This window comes from Pelodiscus sinensis, chromosome 5 (genome assembly GCF_049634645.1).
Source record: "Pelodiscus sinensis isolate JC-2024 chromosome 5, ASM4963464v1, whole genome shotgun sequence".
NCBI lineage: Eukaryota > Metazoa > Chordata > Testudines > Trionychidae > Pelodiscus > Pelodiscus sinensis.
In genome coordinates, this window is record NC_134715.1 from 65,141,276 (window position 1) to 65,163,860 (window position 22,585).

General features: G+C 44.6%; 2 protein-coding genes across 23 annotated transcripts in view; one reads left to right on the forward strand and one right to left on the reverse strand.

The window, feature by feature from the left end:
• LOC102448131 (uncharacterized) overlaps positions 1-22,585 on the forward strand; it is a 64,392-nt gene that overhangs the window by 24,807 nt on the left and 17,000 nt on the right. Inside the window, exon 9 of one of the 4 annotated variants that reach the window (XM_075930189.1) lies at positions 477-784. The exons of 2 other annotated variants lie outside the window; for them this stretch is intronic. In XM_075930189.1, the coding sequence (XP_075786304.1) occupies positions 477-565 (89 nt within the window). In that variant the 3' untranslated portion in view covers positions 566-784. Of the gene's footprint in view, positions 1-476; positions 785-5,148; positions 5,285-22,585 lie in introns of those variants that run through there. One more of the 4 variants, XM_075930190.1, reaches the window with a different exon arrangement.
• The window catches only part of DDX60 (DExD/H-box helicase 60), a 215,643-nt gene that overhangs the window by 6,057 nt on the left and 187,001 nt on the right, over positions 1-22,585 (reverse strand). For 15 of the 19 annotated variants that reach the window (XM_075930180.1, XM_075930174.1, XM_075930179.1 and 12 more), the window contains 3 exons: positions 7,323-7,465; positions 5,132-5,283; positions 67-129 (listed from right to left, as the gene is read on the reverse strand). In XM_075930180.1, coding sequence (XP_075786295.1) covers positions 67-129; positions 5,132-5,283; positions 7,323-7,465 — 358 coding nt within the window. Of the gene's footprint in view, positions 1-62; positions 130-5,131; positions 5,284-7,322; positions 7,466-22,585 lie in introns of those variants that run through there. The other 4 variants (XM_075930187.1, XM_075930183.1, XM_075930188.1 and 1 more) reach the window with 3 other exon arrangements.

Consider the following 22,585-nt stretch of genomic DNA (forward strand, 5'->3'; position numbering starts at 1 on the left):
TGTTAAAATTGCTTGATATAAAAATAAACATTAAATGGTTTTTGTTAGTACATATGTATGTCTTACCTTATTGCTTTAATAAGTAGTGAAAAATCTTTGAGTAGATTGTAAGCATCTCCTTCATTTAACCTAGTAACGGGGGGAAATATCTAATTTAAAATTATTATTAAAAGGACACTTATTACATTTCTCTTATAAATGTCTTCTCTCCCATCTGGTAAGCAAAACTCAGATTATACAGACAACCCTTATGCCAAGCCACAAAGAGCAAAAAACTGTAACTTTAGCAGATTAATAGGACATTAATTTTATAAATGAGAGCTCTAATTCAGTCACAACATAGTTACTGTACAGACAGTAAGATTACACATTTCCTCAAGCATGCTTAGCATATTAAACATTCAAAACAGTCACATGACAGTAAAAACATATGGGGAAATTAGTCATTTAATGCATTTGTGAATTTTATTGGATAGAAAACAACAATTGGAACCGTCTGCAAAAGAAAACCAATCCCGGCTATAAAAGAAAGTGGAATTCAGTCTTACGTCTACATTTGGAATAGGAAGAGATAGATAAACTACATTCTGCAGAAAGGCTCTTGGGTTATTTGTGCAATACTCTGTGCAGAGGACTGGAAGTTTTGCAGCAAGTTCAGATCACAAATTTTAATTTTAGTACCCTATTCATTTTTTATATAAAAGTGATTTGCATTGCCCCATAGTTGAGTTATTTTGTTTTAGAATTATTTTGAATAGAAAAGTGTGAGCACTACATTAGAAGTAAGGGGAAGATTAAGGATGAGCTAGGCCCATTACTGAGTGGGGGTGGGGAACAATAATAGAAAATGTGGAAGTGGCAGAGGTGCTTAATAGGAATGTTAAAATTTATTTAAGTAAATATGTAACTGCAGAAAACTTCAACAGTTACAGGGATGGGGAGGCAGGCTTTTAAGCCCACCCTCTGTGCGCACAATTTTCTGCCTGTCCTCTTTCTGCCTCCTTTCCCTCCCTCCCCATGCTGCTGCCTCGGATACAGAGATAGGTGTGTGGTTGGGGTGGGGGAGGAGATGGCTTCCCTTGAGCCAGCAAGGGGAGGGGAGAGCTGATTTAAAAGGAGCTGTGTGTACTGGGAGCCTATGTGAAACCTTGATGGTTAATTGATGAGCTCAGGCTCACCAGTTAACCGTGTACATAGTTATACTTTCATATCCCTAGTGCTTAATGACTTCTTTGTTTTACTTTTCACCACAAAGTAAGCTAGTGAAAATGAGGTAGGATCAGAGGCTGAAATGAGGAAAGAAATTAAAAATGACTTAAGCAAGTTAGATGTCTTCAAGTCACTAGGTCCTGGTAAAATGTATTCTAGAATACTAAAAGGACCTGACTGTGGAGACATGAGACATTTGCAATTATCTTTGAAAAGTCCTGGAAGATTGGAGAGATTTCAGAGAACTGGACAAGGGCAAATATAGTGCCAATCTATAAAACAGGAAATAAGGGTAACCCAGGGAATTGTAGACTAAAGGTGATAACTAACAGCATGGATTTATCAAGAACAAACAATATCAAATCAACCAGATTAGTGGTAGAAATGTATCAGTGTTAGTCTGGTGCAGCTGAAACAAAAAACAGGACTGTGTAGCACTTTAAAGACTAACAAGATGGTTTAATAGGTGATGAGCTTTCGGGGGCCAGACCCACTTCCTCAGATCAAATAGTGGAAGAAAATTGTCACAACCATATATACCAAAGGATACAATTAAAAAAAATGAACACATATGAAAAGGACAAATCACATTTCAGAACAGAAGGGGGATGGGGGGGGGGAGGTTTCTTGCCATTTCAACAAGAAAGGACATTGTCTCAATGCCTTGATTACCTGAAACCATGCTTCAAAGACCTTTTAAGACTTCACTTCAAAGAGAATCCTCTTAATTGTCATTCATGCTTAAATTTGACACTTTACACTCAAATTTGAATAAAGACGCTAATTATCTTACCCATTAGAAAGATAGCTTCCCCAATTATCACCTCTAATATCATTAGCTCATAGACATTTACCTTCCCCTCCGTCCATCCCCCTTCTGTTCTGAAATTTGATTTGTGCTTTTCATGTGTGTTAATTTTTTTAATTGTATCCTTTGGTATATATGGTTGTGACAATTTTCTTCCACTATTTGATCTAAGGAAGTGGGTCTAGCCCACGAAAGCTCATCATCTATTAAACCATCTTTTTAGTCTTTAAAGTGCTACACAGTCCTGTTTTAAATCAACCAGATAGCTTTCTTGGATAGGATAACAAGCCTTGTGGTTAGTGGGAAAATAGTAGATGTCGTATATATTGACTTGAGTAAGACACTGTCTTCCATGACTGTCTCACAAACAAACATGGGAAATACAAGCTGCTTTACTGTTTGGAAAATCATTCCCTGAGTAGTTACCAATGGTTCAGTCATGCTAGAAGAGTATATTAAATGGAGTTCTGCAGGGTTCCATTCTTGGCCTGGTTCTGTTCAATATCAATAATTCATAGGGGAAGAGAGTACATTTATAAAGTTGGCAGAGCAACCCCTCCCAGCTTGGTATCAAGTATTTTGAAGGCTAGGATTAAAATTTGAAATGGTCTGCAAAAACGTTACGAAGTAAACAGAATGAAATTCAATAAGAACAAATACAAAGTACTCCATTAAAGAAGGAACAATTGGGAAATGACTGCCGATGAAGGAGTACTGCAGAAAAGGAACTGAGGGCCATAGCAGTCCACAAGCTAAATATGAATCAACAGTGTGACACTGTTGCAAAAAAAAGTTAAAAAAATATTCTGGGATGTATTAGCAGGAGTGTTGTAAATAAGACATGCCAAGCACCACTCTACTCCAGGCTGATTAGGCCTCAACGGGAGTATTGTGGCAGTTCTGGGTGCTACATTTCAGGAAAGATCTGGACAAATTAGAAAAAAATCCAGAGAAAACAAAATGATTAAAGGTATAGAAAACCTGATCTATGAGGAACCATTGAAAGACCTGGGTTTGTTTAGTCTAGAAAAGAGAAGAATGGGATGTGATAACAGTTTTCAAGTAAATAAAAGGTTGTTAAAGGAGGAGGGAGAAAAAAATGTTCTCCATCCTGATAGGACAAGAAGCAATGGGCTGAAATTGCAGCAAGGGAGATTTAGGTTGGACATTAGGAAAAACTTCCTGTTTGGGATGGTTAGCCACTATAATAAATTGCCTGGGGTGGCTATGGAATCTTCATCATTGGAGATTTTAAAGAATAGGTTAGATAAATAACTGTCAGGGATGGTCTAGATACAAAAAAAGTCCTTCCATGTGTGCAGAGGACTGGCCTTCATGACCCCCTTGGACTCCCATTCCAAGTTTATGATTCTACAATGAACAATGTACTAAGTATTTTTCAAACATTTGACGGTGGATTATTTCTAAGGAGCTAACAATTTAAAGGCAGACAAGTATACATAGATGGGAGGGGGAGGAAATAGGTAATTGTACAAGTTAACCTCGTTCACTATTGGCAGCAAGGGAGAACTAAGCCTCTCAGAGGAACTCAGGGCTAGCCTACATGGTAAGTAGGTGTGTGGCAAACTAAGGTGTGTATTTACTGAGGATGTGAATGACTAATCGACAGGCTAGTCGACTAGTTGCTCCTCTCCCCCTTGCTGCCTGTATCAGAGGCAGCAAGGGGGGAAAGAGGAGCGGGTGCTTCAAAGTGGCAGTGCCACGTGGAACCTGGAACCAGCCCCTGGGCTTCATGCGGCTCTGCTGCTTTGAAATGCCACGTGTAGCCTGGGGCCAGCTGGGACTCCCCCATTGACCCTGGGCTTCATGCGATGCTGTCGCTGACCATGCTCCCCACAGCACTTTCGCCTTTGAAGTGTAGCAACAGCCCTGGAGCTGTTGCTACACTTTAAAGGCCAAAGTGGCCTTGTCAACTAATCAAATAGTTGATGCAAATTGTATCAATTATTCAATTATCCAAATAATCAAAATTTTACATCCCTACTATTTACAGCATGCTAGGCTGGTGTGCAGTCAGGTTTTATATTGACCCTGGTACAGTGCTCTAAAAGATCCATTGTGTGCTGTAGCAGGATTCACATAGTTCATTATTGTATGGCAAGCTGGTGTGCTACATAGATTCAGAGGGGTAGCCGTATTAGTCTATTTCAGCAAAAACAAGTAGTCCAGTGGCACTTTAAAGATTAACACATTTATTAGGGCATAAGCTTTTGTGAGATACTCATTTCTTCAGATGCTTGATGAGAAAGGAAGGGACACAGATGAGACTGTGACATTAGTGTTAGTTAAATCTGAGTGGATGTGGCTCATCAACAGTGATGAAAAGGTGAGTGTACGTGAAGGGGAAGTTACCTATTGTAATGTGAGAGCCATTCCATGTTTCTATTTAAATCTCTTTTGACTGTGTCAAATTTGCATATGAATTCCAACTCAGCAGTTTCTCTTTGCAGTCTGTTTTTGAAACAGAGATGAAAATGTTGTTCATGGCAGTCACAATGACCACTGTGGGACAGCTCCTAAAGGCCAGTTAAGTCAACATAAGCAATGTAGTTTCTGCACTGATTAAGTTAATGTTGCAGGCAAATTACATCAGTGGAAGAAATAATGTAGTATAGACACTGACATTATTAGGGAGTAAGTGGTATTACATTGACTTAACTCTAGTGTATACCAGGCCTCAGTTGTCAGGGGAAGCTGGAAATCTTAGCAGGTTTGAGAGGAGATGGTGACAGTGTGAGCATTTTAGGCGTGGTTGGAGGTGATTTGAAAAGTAAGCTTAGTGTACATTAGCCAAAATGATTGGAATTGAAGTTGTCATCAGGAACTGACATTTAAATTACCTTTTTTTACGTGTGACTGTTAACACACTACTTAAATGAGTCCTACTGCTCACATTTGAAAATTTGTAACTATAAGTACTAGAAACTTAGTATTTTAATATGGAAAAATTCTGGCTACTGGATAATCATAAGGGAAGGATTCTGTCTTTTATTTTGTGGCTGTGCTATTGCAGTCAGTTAACTTATATCCCATGTTCAAAAGGCCCATTATAGCTTGGCAGCAGTGTTCAAATTAAACAAAAAAAATACATACCAATTATCTGTTTTCAGTGCAACCAAGGAACCATGTTTAAAGAAATCAAGAGCATAAGCATTCAGTGGCATTCTTCTTCCTTGATTATCATATTTCTCCAACCAACACAGAGGAGCATTTCTGACATTAACACCAATTGTACGCAAGACAGCCTGAGAAAATAAAGCACAGCAATTCTTTTCTCAAATGTTTTTTTTTAATGATACTTTTGGCATGTCATTAATTGTTGTATGCAATCTAGAATTTTAGACTATTGCTGCAAGGAATTGCATGGCTATCACAGCTGTCATTCTGAAAATTTAGGATTATGTTGTCTCTGTGGGTTTCTTGATATAACAGATCATTTGCACATGTGGAGTTTGTTTCACTTTCTATGTTGAAGTCTTGTTTTGGCTCTATAACAGATCTCCAGAGATGTATAGATGTTGACAAAGGCCCTGTGTTGTTGCAATACTTACATAGCAAATATGGTCTGGGTTGCCCTGATTGCTCACTCGGTATTCAACAGTACCTGTATCTATGAGATGTTTCTGAATGTGGGGTGGCTGATGACCAACATACACTGGAGTGATGTTAAAAAGTAGGGGGGGGTTGTAAACATGTAACCGCTGAAATTTTCAGCAGTTACACATTTACACGTGGGGAGAGAAAGCCCTAAGCCTTGCTGTGTGATCAGGGAGAAAGCCGGCCAATGGAGCAGTGGGAAGCCATGCCTGGGACAGGGAGCCTGAGAGCACCTCACTGGGCAAAATCAGACTTAGACGCCATCTGTTTTGTGAAGGACCTGCTTCTATGGCATGGCCCTCTCCCTGCTGCTCTACCCCCGCCTCATACTTCCCGTGTGCACCTTGCACTCCCATCTGCTAGAGAACCCTGTGGGGTCACTGAGTTTGTCATCCAGGTGCCAGCAGGCTGGATCCTAGCCAGCATGCCCGGACCTGCTGGCTGGACTCCCTGCACTCCTGGCGAGGCATGGCCTCCATCCCACTTCATGGACCACTAACTTATTCCGTGTGTGGAGCAGCATCTAGCTGCCGCATGGGAGTGACTGTTACCATCAATAAATCCTGTTACAGACATGGGGGGGAAAAAAGTGCTGCCCAGACCCTGCACCCCTGCTTCTCTGCCCCCCAAGCTTGAGACCTTGCACCCCCACTCTATCCTGCTCTTCCCTGTTGGCCTGACATGTTACACTCAGCCTGCTAATTACCCCTCCCTCTACTCAGACACCCTACTCTCAGCCTGCTCCTGCACCCAAGTGTTCATGTGCTGCTCCTACCCTCCCCACAGAGCCCAGGATCAGAGGCTAAGTGGGCTGTGTGGTGGAGAGAGCCCAAGAGAGCGGTGCGTCCCAGGACAGGAGGATTAAATCTCGGCATGCTACATCGGAAGGGTTGCCGACCCCTGGTGTATACTAACACAGCCCTAATACAGAGGGGCTATGTCTACGTTGCGCTCTGTTGCGCAAGAACATATGCAAATGAGGTGTGGCAATGAATATCGCCGTGCCTCATTTGCATACTTAAAGAGCCGCCACTTTTGTGCAAGAAGGAACAGTCTACAATGCTCCTTGCGCAAAAACCCCCTCTTGTGCAAGAGCCGTTCTGCCTGAAAATAAGGAGCATGTACCTCATTTGCATGTGTTCTTGCGCAACAGAGTGCAATGTAGACATAGCCAGAATGTGTTGAGACCTTCTGAAAGAACTCCGACATGGTATTTACTTTAATCTATTATGGAAGTATGGGTCCTGATGCAGCCTATGATGGTCCTTGCACTGGGCTGCATATTAATGGGACACAGCTTTGATTTCCTCTATGTTGGGGTTAGTTAGGGTTGCCATGCCAGTAGACCTAACTTACACCCTAACTGCCAGAGCTTATAAGCTCCAATGCCATGCTGGGCAGCTCCAATGCCATATGCTGGGCTCCCCGACCTCTCATGGCAGCCTGCTGCCTTGCCAGCCCACAGGGCTCTCTCTTCCTGGAATATCTGTGGTCCTGACAGACCATGGATATTGCTAGACCAGAGAGTCCTGGTTTAGAGAGTTTCAACCTGTAGCTTAGTATCCTGTCTTTTGACAGTGGCCAGTGCCAGATGCTTCAGAGGGCATGAACAGAACAGCTAATTATCAAGTGATCCATCCCATCCCCTTCTGACTAAGGCTTTCTCTACAAAAATAAATTAACTTACTTCATTACCATTGTCAGCATCAAATAAATCCTCGTCAACGATTCCAGACAGGCATGTGAAAGGTGAGACGGAAGCTATGCTTTTGGTGCTTTTCATCAAATGAAATGTCAGCTCAGAGTTATCACATTCTTTATGTGTGAAATCTAATAGGAACAAATTTTAAAGTGTGAATGTAATAATACGTTCACAAGCTCAAGTGCACTTTGACAATCAGGGCATTGTAAAAACCCTTAATTTTTTAAAAATTTAAAATCTCCACTAGTTTGGAATTGTGCACAAAGTATAAAACTCCCTAAAGCTTCAGAAATTAAAAGTACGGTATCCTGCGTCTTTCTAAAATGGATTAACTCTTACTGTATGGTTGATTTTTTTTTTAACTATAATTAAACACCACAAATTAAATATATTTTTTCCTGCCACCTTCAAAAATTGAAACTAGGCTTAAAGTTACAGTGCACACTGAAATAGTGAGAAAATGGTGCTGTGAGCTCACTGAAATATTATTAGAGATAAAATTGCAGTTCCTATGAGAAAAAGGGGGCCCCAAGGAACAAATAAACAGTTTTTGTTTCTGAGATGATTTAAAGAGAAGACTAATGAAGGTATGAACTGCAAGTATCAAGAGGACAGCAACATAAAAAAGGGAGGAGGGCCAACAGCACACGAGGGGACTGAAGGAACAGAACCTGCAGAAGGTAGCAGTGAGGTACTAATCCAGGAATTTGATCCTGCCTTTGTTGCTTATGAAAAATAATCCCTAATGTAAGTGCCCAATTTATTATGGAAGCCAAAACTTTATTGGGGTGTTTTGTCGCATAAGCAAACCAGTCTGTTTCACTTTTCTGGTTTGTGATACTACCTACTGTAAATTTACAATTACTTGTGCTATAAACAAATGTTTTCCAAGAATATTTGGGTTTCTCTAATAGTGTAAAGCATTTTTTAAATTATTAAAATGTGATTTCAAATAAACATGACAAAACACTGGTATTTCTCATCACTGCTGCAGATACAACATTAATGCAGCACTTCATAACTGATGGGGCATGAACCCTAAGACTCAGAGAGTTGCATCCAAATGCCTGAGAGTTGCAAAGTTCCATGGTTGTTAGGAATTAATTGATACCCAGATGAAATTGAATAAAAAACCTATCTGAGCTGCATGGTGGTTCCTGGTTCTGCTGCTCTCCTAGCTGTGCTCTGCCCCTTTCTGTCTGTGCCTGAGCACACTGGAAGTCTATGATCCTATATATAGGTTTGCAAACAGGAACAGCTAACAGGGAGTTTGGAGAGGGAGTTCTCCAGGTACAAGGAGTAAAAATGGGACCCTTGTGGTAAGTGGCTGCTTGGAGTGTGTGTTTGTGTGTGGGGGAGTTATTTGCTGTGTGCTGAGCTCGTGTTTGTGTGATGGTTGGTTTGTTTGTTTGTTTGAAGGAGCTTCTACAAGGTTTGAAATCTAGAAGCCTGTTAATTGGCTGAGCTTCAGTCAGGGGGAGGGGCTACCAGAGCTATATAAGCCTGTGACTCAGCGACCAGGGAGCTTGCGAACAGGAACAGCTAACAGGGAGTTTGGAGAGGCAGATTAGAGGGCACTAGTGACTTCTGACCTTCTTTAAAACATAACTCTTATAATAATCTATATTCCAGAGGTTTAAAAAGAATCCCAGTTTATACTTAAACTTATTCATTAGAAAAATGGAGAGAGAAGCCCAGCAGCAGAGTGGGGGCTATCCTGTTTATTACGTCGAGTGTAACATGTATGGTTACCTGCCCTGTGGGCGGGTGGCATATGTGTGCACCCGTTGCAAAGGCGGTCCTGACCCTCAGAGACCGAGTTCAGGCTTTGGAGGCCAGGGTGGCTGAACTGAAGGAACTAAGGGAGGTACAGAGCTATGTTGATGAGACATTCCGGGACACTGTAGTACTGTCCCACCTCCAGTCTGAGAGCCCCAGTGCTTTTAAGGAGGATGAAAGTCTCAAGGGAACAGAGCATTCAATGGGAGCAGAGGGAAACCATCCCGTAGTTGGGACCCTCCTCCCAGACGATGTTGCGGTATCCTCTCGCACTGAGGATACCTCTGAGATGGAGGGAATGCCAGTAAGGAAGAGGCAGGTGTTAGTAGTGGGTGATTCGATAGTCAGAAACAGATAATTGGGTTTGTGATAATTGTGATGACCAGGAGAACCGTATGGTCACTTGCCTGCCTGGTGCGAAGGTTGCGGCTCTCTCGAGGCATCTAGATAGACTTATGTGTAGTGCTGGGGAGGAGCTGGTGGTCGTGGTACATGTAGGTACCAATGACGTAGGGAAGGGTAGGAGAGATGTCCTGGAGGCCAAATTTAGGCTGCTAGGAAAGAGACTGAAATCCAGGACCTTTATGGTGGCATTCTCGGAAATGCTTCCAGTTCCACGCACAGGGTCAGGTAGGCAGGCAGAGCTTCAGAGTATCAATGTGTGGATGAGACAATGGTGTAGGGACTAGGGGTTTCGCTTTATTAGGAACTGGGGACACTTTTGGGAGAGGGGGAGCCTATACAGGAAGGATGGGCTCCACCTAAACCAGGGTGGAACCAGACTGCTGGCACTAAACATTAAAAAGGTCGTAGAGCAGTTTTTAAACTAAGAAATGGGGGAAAGCCGATTGGTGCGGAGATGCACATAAATTGGAGGGAGACTTCTCTTAGAGGAGAATCCATTGATAGAGATTCTCTAAGCTGTAGTCAGAAAGAGAGGAGGGGAGAGGGCAAACCATGGGCTAGAGCTGACAAACAACCACATACAAAGGAATCCAGTGCATCAGGGAAGGGCAGACAAATAAGCAGTGGCAAATTTCTAAAGTGCTTGTACACAAATGCTAGCAGTCTGACTAATAAGATGGGTGAACTAGAGTACCTCGTATTAAATGAGGAGATTGACATAATAGGCATCACTGAAACCTGGTGGAATGATGAAAATCTGTGGGACACAATCATACTGCGATATAAAATATATCAAAAGGACAGAGCAGGCCGGGTGGGTGGCGGAGTGGCACTGTATGTGAAAGATAATGTATAATCAAATGAAATAAAAATATTAAGTGAATCAACATGTTCAACAGAATCGCTATGGGTAGTAATTCCATGCTCCAATAATAAGAAATTAGCAGTAGGGATATATCACCGACCACCTGACTAGGACAGTGATACTGACATTGAAATACTGAGGGAGATTAGAGAGGCTACCAAAATAAAGAACTCTATAATAATGGGAGATTTTAATTACCCCTACATTGACTGGATGAATGTCACCTCAGGAAGAGAAGCGGAGATAAAATTTTTCAATGGCTTAAATGACTGCTTCTTGGAGCAGCTGGTGCAGGAACCCACAAGGGGAGAGGCAATACTCGATTTAGTCCTGAGTGGAACGCAGGATCAGGTCCAGGAAATAACTGTTACAGGACCGCTTGGGAATAGTGACCATAATATAATAACATTCGACATTCCTGTGGTGGGAAGAACACCTCAACAGTCCAGCACCCTGGCATTTAATTTCAAAAAGGGGAATTACACAAAAATGAGGAGGTTAGTTAAACAGAAATTAAAAGGCACAGTGACAAGAGCCAAATCCCTGAAAGCTGCATGGAAACTTTTTAAAGATGCCATAAGAGAGGCCCAACTTAAATGTATACCCCAAATTAAAAAACATAGCAAGAGACCTAAAAGAGAGTCACCGTGGCTTAACCACCATGTAAAAGAAGCAGTGAGGGACAAAAAGGTATCTTTTAAGAAGTGGAAGTCAAATCCTAGTGAGATAAATAGAAAGGAAATAAACACTGTCAAATCAAGTGTAAAAATGTAATAAAAAAAGATTTTGAGGAACAGCTAGCCAAAAACTCAAAAAGAAATAAAAAAATGTTTTTTAAGTACATTAGAAGCAGGAAGCCTGCTAAAAACCGTGTGGGTCCCCTAGATGATCGAGCTATAAAAGGAGCAATCAAGGACGATAAAGCCATTGCGGAGAAACTAAATGATTTCTTTGCTTCAGTCTTCAAGGCTGAGGACGTTGGGGAGATTCCCGAATCTGTACCGTCCTTTGTGGTGATGAATCTAAGGAACTGTCCCGGATTGAACTGTCATTAGGGGAGGTTTTGGAACAAACAGAAAAACTTAATGTTAACAAATCCCCGGGACTGGATGGCATTCATCCAAGGGTTCTAAAAGAACTCAAATGGGAAATTGCTGAGCTATTATCTGTGGTTTGTAACCTATCCCTTAAATTGGCTTCCGTACCTAATGACTGGAAGGTAGCCAACATGACACCAATATTTAAAAAGGGCTCTAAAGGCGATCCGGGCAATTACAGATCGCTAAGTCTAACTTCAGTACCGGGCAAATTACAGGCAGTCCCCGGGTTACATGGATCCGACTTACATCGGATCCCTACTTACAAACGAGGTGAGGCAACCCCGCACTAGCTGCTTCCCCCCAGCAGACCAGGGAGACGCGAAGCTAGCGTCCCCCCCCCCCCCAGCAGAACAGGAAGACGCGGAGCGGCTTTTCTCAGCAGACACCTCAGCTTGAGAATAAAGGACTGAGGGAAGTGAGGTGTGGGAGAATAAAACTGAGCTCTGGAGAAATGTTTGGCTAGAGTTTCCCCTACAATATGTACCAGTTCCGACTTACATACAAATTCAACTTAAGAACAAACCTACAGTCCCTATCTTGTACGTAACCTGGGGACTGCCTGTTGTTGAAACAATAGTAAAGAATAAAATTGTGAAATATGTAGAAGAATACAAATTGTTGGACAAAAGTCAACATGGTTTCTGTAAAGGAAAATCCTGTCTTACTATCAGAATTCTTTGAAGGGGTTAACAAACATGCGGACAAGGGGGATCCAGTAGATATAGTATATTTGGATTTTCAGAAAGCCTGACAAGGTCCCTCACCAAAGGCTCTTGTGTAAATTACATGGCCATGGGATAAGAGGAAAGGTCCTTTCTTGGATTGAGAACTGGTTAAAAGACAGGAAACAAAGGGTAGGAATAAATGGTAAATTTTCAGATTGGAGAGGGGTAACTAGTGGTGTCCCCCAAGGGTCAGTCCTGGGACCAATCCTTTTCAACTTATTCATAAATGATCTGGAGAAAGGGGTAAGCAGTGAGGTGGTAAAGTTTGCAGATGATACCAAACTGTTTAGAATACTCAAGACAGAAGCAGACTGTGAGGGACTCCAGGAAGATCTCACCAAACTAAGTGATTGGGCAACAAAATGGCAAATGAAATTTCATGTGGATAAGTGTAAAGTAATGCACATCGGGAAAAATAACCCCAACTATACGTACAGTATGATGGGGGCTAATTTGGCTACGACAAATCAGGAAAGAGACCTTGGAGTTATCGTGGACAGTTCCCTGAAAACTTCCACACAGTGTGCAGCGGCGGTCAAAAAGGCAAATAGGATGCTAGGAATTATTAAGAAAGGGATAGAAAATAAGACCCAGAATATTTTACTGCCCCTGTATAAAACTATGGTACGCCCATATCTTGAATACTGTGTACAGATGTGGTCTCCTCACCTTTAAAAAAAAAAAAAAAAAAAAAAAAAAAAAAAAGGTATTTTGGCCTTGGAGAGGGTACAGAAAAGGGCAACTAAAATGATTAGGGGTTTGGAACAGGTCCCATATGAAGAGAGGCTAAAGTGACTGGGACTTTTCAGTTTAGAAAAGAGGAGACTGAGGGGGGATATGATAGAGGTATATAAAATCATGAGTGGTGTTAAGAGGGTGAATAAAGAAAAGTTATTTATTAGTTCCCTAAATAGAAGAACTAGAGGACACCAAATGAAATTAATGGGTAGCAGGTTTAAAACTAATAAAAGAAAGTTCTTCTTCACACAGCGTGTAGTCAACCTGTGGAACTCCTTGCCAGAGGAGACTGTGAAGGCTAGGACTATAATAGAGTTTAAAGAGAAGCTAGATAATTTCATGGAGGTTAGGTCCATAAAAGCCAGGGGATGAAATGGTGTCCTTGGCCTCTGTTTGTCAGAGGCTGGAGAGGGATGGCAGGAGACCAATCGCTTGATCATTGTCTTCAGTCCACCCTCTCTTGGGCACCTGGTGCTGGCCACTGTTGGCAGACAGGATACTGGGCTAAATGGACCTTTGGTCTGACTCAGTACGGCCGTTCTTATGTTCGTATATTCTTATGGTACCAATATATAGCTGCAGCATGGACCTGGTGGTGGTGGCGGTGACTCAGAAATCAAGGGTAGATGCTAAGTGTTTTGTTCTGTGTTAAATCTATACCTTGTTAGAAGTTTCACAATGTAATTTGATTAGCTTGTAGATGCTAATTCGCTCTCATGGCTTAATGGTCCTATATTACCTTTGTGGATGATTCAATTAACCTTAAAGATATAAGAAAGTAGGAACTAATATTTACTTTATCTTCATCTTAATTGTCTATGCTATAATGAACTGTGTTGATTGTTTAAATGGTTAATTGTGCTATGTTAATGGATGCAACTAATCTATGTGTACATAGAAAATAGAAGATTAGCTTCAAAACAAAAGTCTACACTGTGTGTTCTTCATCAGGGAAGGCCCTGCTGTGACAACTGCTTATCAAGAGGCTTATCAGATTGTAGAGTACTATAAAGAATGTTTCAGGACTGATCGCTTTTATCTGAGGTCTTCTTAAACTTTAATAGAAAAGGACTAAGCCACAACACTGATGTCTCTTCCAGGTTCACTGTGATTTAGCATTTACCCTGGAATTCTCATGGAAGAATTTGAATAAACTCTATGCCTAGATTGCCTATTTGACCATAATTTTTTTAATTGATTCCAGAAAGACTTAGCAATCTCACCGTCTCTGTTATGAAACTAACGTAAGGACTTTTCACATCTCTGTAGGCTATGTCTACACTGCAGGATTCTTCGAGTAGTGTCCCCAATGGGTGCTCCAGTCGAGGTGCTGGGCTCGTCCCGGCGCCGCAAACTGGAGGATCTTCAGTAGCAGTAGCCCCCCACCGGACCGCACATGCGCGACCGCTGTTTTGCGCCTCTCAGCTGAGCGCGGTCCGGCTAGTCAGTTTCCTTTCAACCGTCCGCGGCCGCAGACGGAGTTACCCTAGGCTCCCCCTCCTCTCAGAGGAGTGAGGAAAATTAGTTAGTTTAGCCTTTTCTTCTGTTTCTGTTATAAATTGTTAATATTAGCATAGTGGTAGTTAGTAGTAGCTCTTAGTTTAAAAAAAAAAAAGTTTTTGCCTGTACTTGTCTGTCAAGCTTCAGGTCGCAATAAGGATGCCAGGATCACCTGGCTTTAAAAAGTGTACTGAGTGCCAAGATGCCATGCCGGTATCAGATGGACACTCTCGCTGCATAAAATGTCTTGGGGACGGACATGTTCTCCTGAAGTGCAGTCACTGCGCCAAATTGACAGCTCGCGCCAGGAGGGATCGAGAGCTCCGACTTAGCGTTCTCCTCTTCAACAAAGCCCTCCAGGCTCCGGACACGTCAGCCCCGCGGCCGGCTGGGCAGCTTGATGACCGGATGGCTCAGGACAGTCTCCGCAGCATGGCGAGCAGAGTAAGCAGCGGGGACAGACCAGGAACCTCTGGCCATTCGCCGAGGCTTCCTGCGGATAGAACAGGCAAGGGCTATAGCTCCTCCGTTCCTGTCAGAGCCCACCGCAAGGAACAGGTCCCGGCACCGGTGAGGGGCTCAAGAGTAGAGTCGGTGCCAGCAACGGATAAAACCGCCGCTCAAAAACCACCGGCGGACGCCCCGGCACCGGCTTTTCCTGTGCATGCGCAGATGACTGTAGCCGCAGAAGCGGCTGTGCCGGTGTCCTCCCCAGCTGTTGCTGCGGCTTCTCCCCCGGTGCCGGGGTCAGCGGCACCGGGATCGGCGCCGCAAGAGGGTGCCTCTGCCTCATATCCTGCGGCATCGGTGTTACCCGCATTGGACCTGCAGCCTACGGCACCGGGTTGGCTAATAAACAACCAGGCTGTGGGGATTGCTTCATCATCCCCTAGTCCCTTATACTCTGCACCTCTGCCTGCTTCCAACTCCGCGGTGCCGACAAAAGCACAACACAAGTCAGCGCAGCTCCGGACACCGTCTTTGACACTCGACCATGCAATGTTTTCACCGGGACTGGTGTCTCCTAGGTCATCTTACTCTGCGCATCATCATGCTCCTCATCATCATTATCATTACTCATCGGCCCCAGACCACTACTACCGGTCATCCCACCACTCACCGTCAAGCCGATATCGCCGAGAGCGTTATTCACAATCTCCTTCTCACTACTCCCAGAGATCTTTTCTCCAGGGTCCCCAAGAACCCTAGAATATTCTCGTCGTTATGACACTCATGAAAGATACTCTTCCAGACGTTCTCCGAGTCCATACCGCAGACATCATTACGACCGTCATTATTATGACAATCACTCTCCTCGGGATAGACGACGTCTCCGCTCGCGCTCACCGCGATCCAGCCGGACTCTATCTCCACAGCCGCCAGTACAATCTTCATCTTCGGCTGCTCCACCGGCTCCGGCGGAGGACTCAGCATCCGTCTATCAGGAGGATGACCACACACATCAGGACCATCAGAGTCTGGTTTCGCCGGCTCCCAACTCACCTTTATCACCTGATGATGCCGTGGTCTCTGGGGACTTGTCTCCTGCGGAGGACCATAGACAGTTCCAGGAGCTTTTCAAGAGGATAGCCCAGTCCCAAGAGATCCATACGACGGACGTGCAACAAAAGCAGCATCGGCTGTTGAAGAACCTGCAACCGTCCCAGAAGTCAAAGATGGCATTTCCCTTTGATGAAGCCATTCTAGAGATTGCCGATGACGTCTGGCAGACCCCAGTTACATCCTTGGCGACTAATAAGAAATCAGACCAGAAGTACTTTATAAACCAAAAGGGGATGGACTTTTTATTCACGCACCCTCAGCCCAACTCCCTCGTGGTGGACGCGGCACAACAGAGGGCGAAGACTTCTCAAGCCAAAAATGCAGCAACTGACAAAGAAGCTAAGCGCCTTGATCTCCTAGGCAAGAAGGTTTACTCTTCAGCCACTGCATCCTTAAGAATGTGCAATTATGCAGAGCAACTGGAAAATCACGACTTCGACAATTATGCTAAACTGGTCCCCCTATTTGAACATTTGCCGGACTCTAAATGCCAGATTTTGAAGGTGGTGATACAAGAGGGTTACACCATTGCCAGGACAGCGTTGCAGATAGTGCTTGACACGGCTGATGCAGCTTCTCGAGCTCTGGCTACAGCCATAGTCATGCGCCGAGCGTCATGGTTGCACCAGGCTGTGATCCCAAAAGACATGCAGTCTAAGGTGGAGGACCTACCATTTGATCGGCAGTCACTTTTCGCTCAATCCACCGATCAGGTCTTCCACTCAGGCAAGGACACGCGCACGACTTTGAGAACGCTGGGCATGTACACGCCTCCTTATAAACGCAAGAGATACACGCCCTATAACAAGCAAAGACCGTTTTCTTATGCTACACCTCGGCCCAGACCTTTTGAACAGCAACAACAACAAAGATCTAGACAGCGCCCACAAAAGCGTCGACAACGCTCTAACAGGGCGCCTGTTCAGCAACAAGGTCGGCAGCAAGTTTGATGGGTTGGTCGAGGGACCCTGTACCATCCCCTTGATAGAGACTCCACACAACGTGCAAGGCTTGTTCCATCACCGCCTGAGACCTTATCAACATCGTTGGTCCGTATATCCACCGACCAGTGAGTCTTCGACATAGTTGCCACAGGATAACTCTCTCCCCCCTTCCCCTCCCTCCCCCTCCCTTTTCAGGGACCCCTCTCACGAGAACCTGTTACGACAGGAGGTTTTCCATCTGCTCTCGTTAGGAGCGGTGGAGAGGGTACCAGCCCAGTTTCACAGGAGAGGGTTTTACTCCCGTTATTTCCTCACCCAGAAGAAGTCAGGGGGTTGGAGGCCTATCCTGGACATACGTCAGCTCAATCGTTACCTGCGGAAGCAGAGATTCAAAATGGTCACGTTGTCTTCCATCATTCCGGCTCTCGAGGAGGGGGATTGGTTCGCTTCCCTCGACCTCCAGGATGCCTATTTCCACAGAACAATTCATCCAGCTCACAGGCGATTCCTTCAGTTTGTGGTAGGAGTCGACCACTACCAATACCGAGTTCTACCCTTCGGCCTCTCGGTGGCTCCACGAGTTTTTTCCAAGACCCTTGCAGTGGTGGCTGCTTATCTTCGCCATCTCGACATTACCATCTTCCCATACCTGGACGACTGTCTACTAAAGGCCCCCACCTTCGACGAGGCTATATGGGCGGTCACCACTACTACCATGATATTCAAAGCTCTCGGTCTCGTAATCAACGCTGAGAAGTCTTTTCTCATTTCGAATCAAGATCTGGAATTCATTGGGGCGAGGCTCGATTCCTCAACTGCAAGAGCATACTTGCCCATGAAAAGGTTCCAACTAATTCGAGATTTGGTACAGACTATTTCAATTTCCCCCAAATCTCGAATACTTACCTGCCTGCAGCTCCTAGGGCATATGGCGGCTACCACGTCTGTAGTTCCTCATGCAAGGCTTCATCTCCGTGGTCTCCAGCATTGGCTATTCACAGTGTACACCCACAGCACAAACAGGGCAGTCTCTATCCCGAACCAGGTCAGGACCTCACTGATATGGTGGGGCGACGCCAAGAACATATTGCTAGGACTTCCCTTCCATGTTCAGAGACCATCCCTGCAAATCACAACAGACGCATCTCTGCTCGGCCGGGGTGCTCATTTACAGGACAGCCAAGCGCAAGGCCTCTGGACTCCCCAAGAATCACTGCAACACATACATTTTCTCGAGCTTCGAGCAGTCTTCAACACTTGCAGGAATTTTGTCCATGTCATTCGCAGTCAATCAGTACAGATCCTCACCGACAATATCTACACGGTGTATTACATCAATCGGCAAGGGGTGCGCGTTCCCGCTCCCTCTGCGCAGAGGCAGTCCACCTCTGGAATTGGGCAATCCGTCATGGTGTCACCCTGACGGCAGCTTACCTTCTTGGCAAGGACAACGTCTGGGCCGACACTCTCAGCAGGAATTTCTTCTCCCAGCACGAATGGGAGCTGCACACGGAGGTCACCCGCAACCTCTTCCAACGATGGGGCTTCCCAAAGATAGATCTCTTCGCCACTCGCAGCAACAGGAAATGTCATCAGTACTGTTCTCGAGTGGGCGCCGGAGCAGGCTCCTTGGGGGATGCCTTCCTGCTAGACTGGAGTCGTCACCAGTTGTACGCATTTCCTCCTCTCCCGCTTATCCCGAGGGTGCTGGAGAAGGTAGCGTCAGACCAGGCAACAATAATTTTAATAGCACCCTTCTGGCCCCGGCAGACATGGCTAACTTGGTTGTCAAGGATGTCAATTGTCGAACCGATACGGCTACCGGTACTGTTCAATTTGCTATCTCAACAGCACGGCACGATGATCCACCCGTGCATCGACCGCATGCACCTGATGGCGTGGCTCCTAGCTGGCTTCAAGGGTTGGAGTTCATGTGTTCTCACGAAGTGAGACATGTACTAATTAACAGCAGACGCCACACCACGCACAAGACTTACCTGCAGAAATGGTGTCGCTTTCAAGCTTGGTGCACGGGATCTCGACCCTCTCTCACTGCCTATCCAGCAGGTATTGGATTATATTTTGTACCTGAAGATGACAGGGTTGGCATGTTCTTCTCTTAGAGTGCACTTAGCGGCAATCTCCGCTTTCCTTCTGCCCATCGGCGGTTATTCACTGTGTGCACACCCCCTCACCAAGAGGTTTTTTAAGGGCCCGGACAACCTATATCCAGCTCACAGGATTCCTCCGGAGCCATGGGACTTGGCGTTAGTATTGGACATTATCACTCGTCCTCCTTTCGAACAGTTAGCATCGACTGATTTATGGATGCTTACAATGAAAGTGGTGTTCCTCCTTGCTATTACATCCGCGCGGCGAGTGAGTGAATTAGCAGCTCTCTCGGCAGACCCGCTGTACACACAGTTTTCCAGTGATGCCGTGGTACTTCGTGTACACCCGGCCTTTCTGCCAAAGATCAATTCTGCTTTTCATATAAATGAACCCATGTGTTTTACAACGTTCTTCCCAAAGCCTCATTCTTCTCCGGAGGAGTCCCGTCTGCATACTCTAGATGTTAGACGAGCGCTGGCTTTTTATCTCGAAAGGACGCGTAGTTTTCGAAAATCTCAACGACTGTCCACAGCTGAACGTTGCAAGGGCAAACAGCTCTCTGCACAGCGCATATCAGGCTTGATTGTCGCCTGCATTAGACGTTGTTACGCTTTACGGAACAAACCCCTGCCTGACCGAACTCGAGCTCACTCTACAAGGAGCATGGCGGCATCCACTGCTTATCTCCGCGGAGTACCATTACAGGACATATGCTGAGCAGCTACCTGGTCCTTTAATCTTACCTTTGCTAAACATTACGCTCTTGTAAACTCTCTGAAGACCAACTCAGCAGTAGCTCACGCAGTCTTGTCTGCAGCGCAGAACCGATGATTCCGAAGCACGCATTTGTCATCGGACCACTGCTGTGAACTCACCTCGAGTGGAGCACCCATTGGGGACACTACTCAATGAAGAAGAGAGAGTTACTCACCTTGTGCAGTAACGTCTGTTCTTCGAGACGTGTGTCCCCATGGGTGCTCCACGTCCCACCCTCCTCCCTGCTTCGAAGTTATATTTCTATATTTTTCAGATGCTTCTGGTTGGGAGGAAACTGACTAGCCGGACCGCGCTCAGCTGAGAGGCGCAAAACAGCGGTCGTGCGTGCGTGGTCCAGTGGGAGGGCTACTGCTACTGAAGATCCTCAGGTTTGCGGAGCCGGGCGAGCCTAGCACCCCGAGTGGAGCACCCATGGGGACACACATCTCGAAGAACAGACGTTACTGCACAAGGTGAGTAACTCTCTCTTCTTCCACAAGAAGCTTTTTGCAGAAGGTATCTTCCGCAAAAACTTCTTGCACAAAAGAGCATCCATACTGCAAAAGCGCATCGAAAAAGCAATGTGCTTCTGCGGAAGAGAGCATCCAGACTGCATGGACACTCTCTCAAAACTAAACCCTGATTGCTATGCACAGAATAGCCACCAGGCCACCTGTGCTTTTTCCTCTTCCCTCTTGTGCAAAAAACCCTTACACAAAAAGGAGTTCTTCTTCGCAGGAGGAGGAATACCTACACTGGAAAAACCCCTCCTTTCTTTCATTTTACTTCACACCTCAAGCATGTTTTTGTGCGACGCTCCACAAGTTTTGGGGCAAAACCTCTGTAGTATAGACATAGCAATTCTGAGCTCTTAACCACTGCAACTCTTTTCCTTTTATTAATAAAACCTTTAATTTTAATTACTAAACTATTGGCAACTGCCTGATTATTGGGTAAAATCTGAAACTCATAGTAGCTTGAGGATCAGTGTCCAGTCCTTTGGTATTGGCAAGCCTCCTATATGATTAATCAAGTTTTCAATAACCTCTCACTTTATGAGAATTGTATCATGAGCTTTTGTGGGCAAAACAGAATTCTTCAGATGACTGGAGTATTAGAAGTCTAGATCCAAGAATAAATAAGTGAAGGGGGGGAGCAGAGGAGGAGGGGGGGAAGAGAGAGACTGTGAGGAGATGGTTCAAGTAGTTACAAGAGACTGATAAGAACAATTAGCCCCACCAAGTTTGGTTGATTGGTTAAGTCATTAGGATGTGGAAGGTAGCCATAAAGATGTTGGCATATTGTGGTGTTACACAAGTGCCCAGTTATAGAGCTCTGTGACTTTGTCCTCACCCACAACTACTTCAGATTCTGAGACAGTTTGCATCTTCAAGTCAGCGAGACAGCCATGGACACCTACATGGCACCACAATATGTCAACATCTTTCTGGCTCACCTTGAAGAACGTTTCCTCAGCTCTTGCCCCCTAGCACCTTTACTCTACTTATACTACATTGATGACATCATCATATGGACCTATGGGAAAGAGACTCTTGAAGAATTTCACAGGGATTTCAACAACTTCCACCATCCCCCCCATCAACTTCAGCTTGGAACAATCCACATGAGAGATCCACTTTCTTGACACTACAGTGCAATTAAATGATGGACAAATTTCCACCACTTTACCTGCCCACCGCTACACTTACCTTCATGCCTCTAGCTTCCATCCCAGACACATTTCTCAATCTATTGTGTACAGCCAAGCCCTAAGATACAATCGGATTTGTTCCAATCCCACAGACAGAGACAAACACCGATAGCATCTATGTAAAGAATTCTTAAAACAGAAATACCCACCCAGAGAAGTGAAAAAAAACAGGTTGACAGAGTGAAAAGAGTACCCAGACAGGAACTACCTCAAGACAGCCCCAAAAGAGAAAACTACAGAATTCCACTCATCATCACCTACAGCTCACAACTTAAACCCCTCCAACAGATTACCAACAATCTACAACCTATCCTGGAAAATGACTCCTCACTCTGAGACCTTTGGGGTCAGGCCAGTCCTCACCTACAGACAACCCCTTAACCTCAAACAAATTCTTTCCAGTAACCACACAACACACCTCCATCATAATCATCCAGGAACCTACACCTGCAATCAGCCCCAGCGCCAACTCTGCCCACACATCTACACTAGCGATTTCATCACAGGACCCAACCACATCAGCCACCAAATCAGAGGCTCATTTAACTGCACATCCACTAATGTGATCTATGCCATCAAATGCCAGCAATGCCATGTATATTGGCCAAACTAGACAGTCTCTACAGGAAAGAATTAATTGGACACAAATCAGATATCCAAAAAGGCAATACACAGAAAACTGTTGGAGAACACTTTAATCCGCCCAGACAGTCATTAATGGATCTCCAAGTCACCATGTTATTTCAGGCCAGTTCCATAAGCCAAATACACAGGGAAGGATTGGAACTTAATTTCATTTACAAGTTTAATTCTTATGCAAATGGAATGAACAGGGACATCAGCTAGCTTTCACACTACCTTCCACATCATAATGACTTAACCAACAAAACAGTGGAGGTTCTAATTGTTCTTATCAGCCCCTTGTAACTAATTGAACCATCTACTCTCTGTCTCTCTCTCCCCCTCCTTTTCTCTCTTTTTCCTCCTCTCCCCACCCCCTTCCCTTATTTATTCTTGGATCTGGACTTCTAATACTCCAGTCATCTGAAG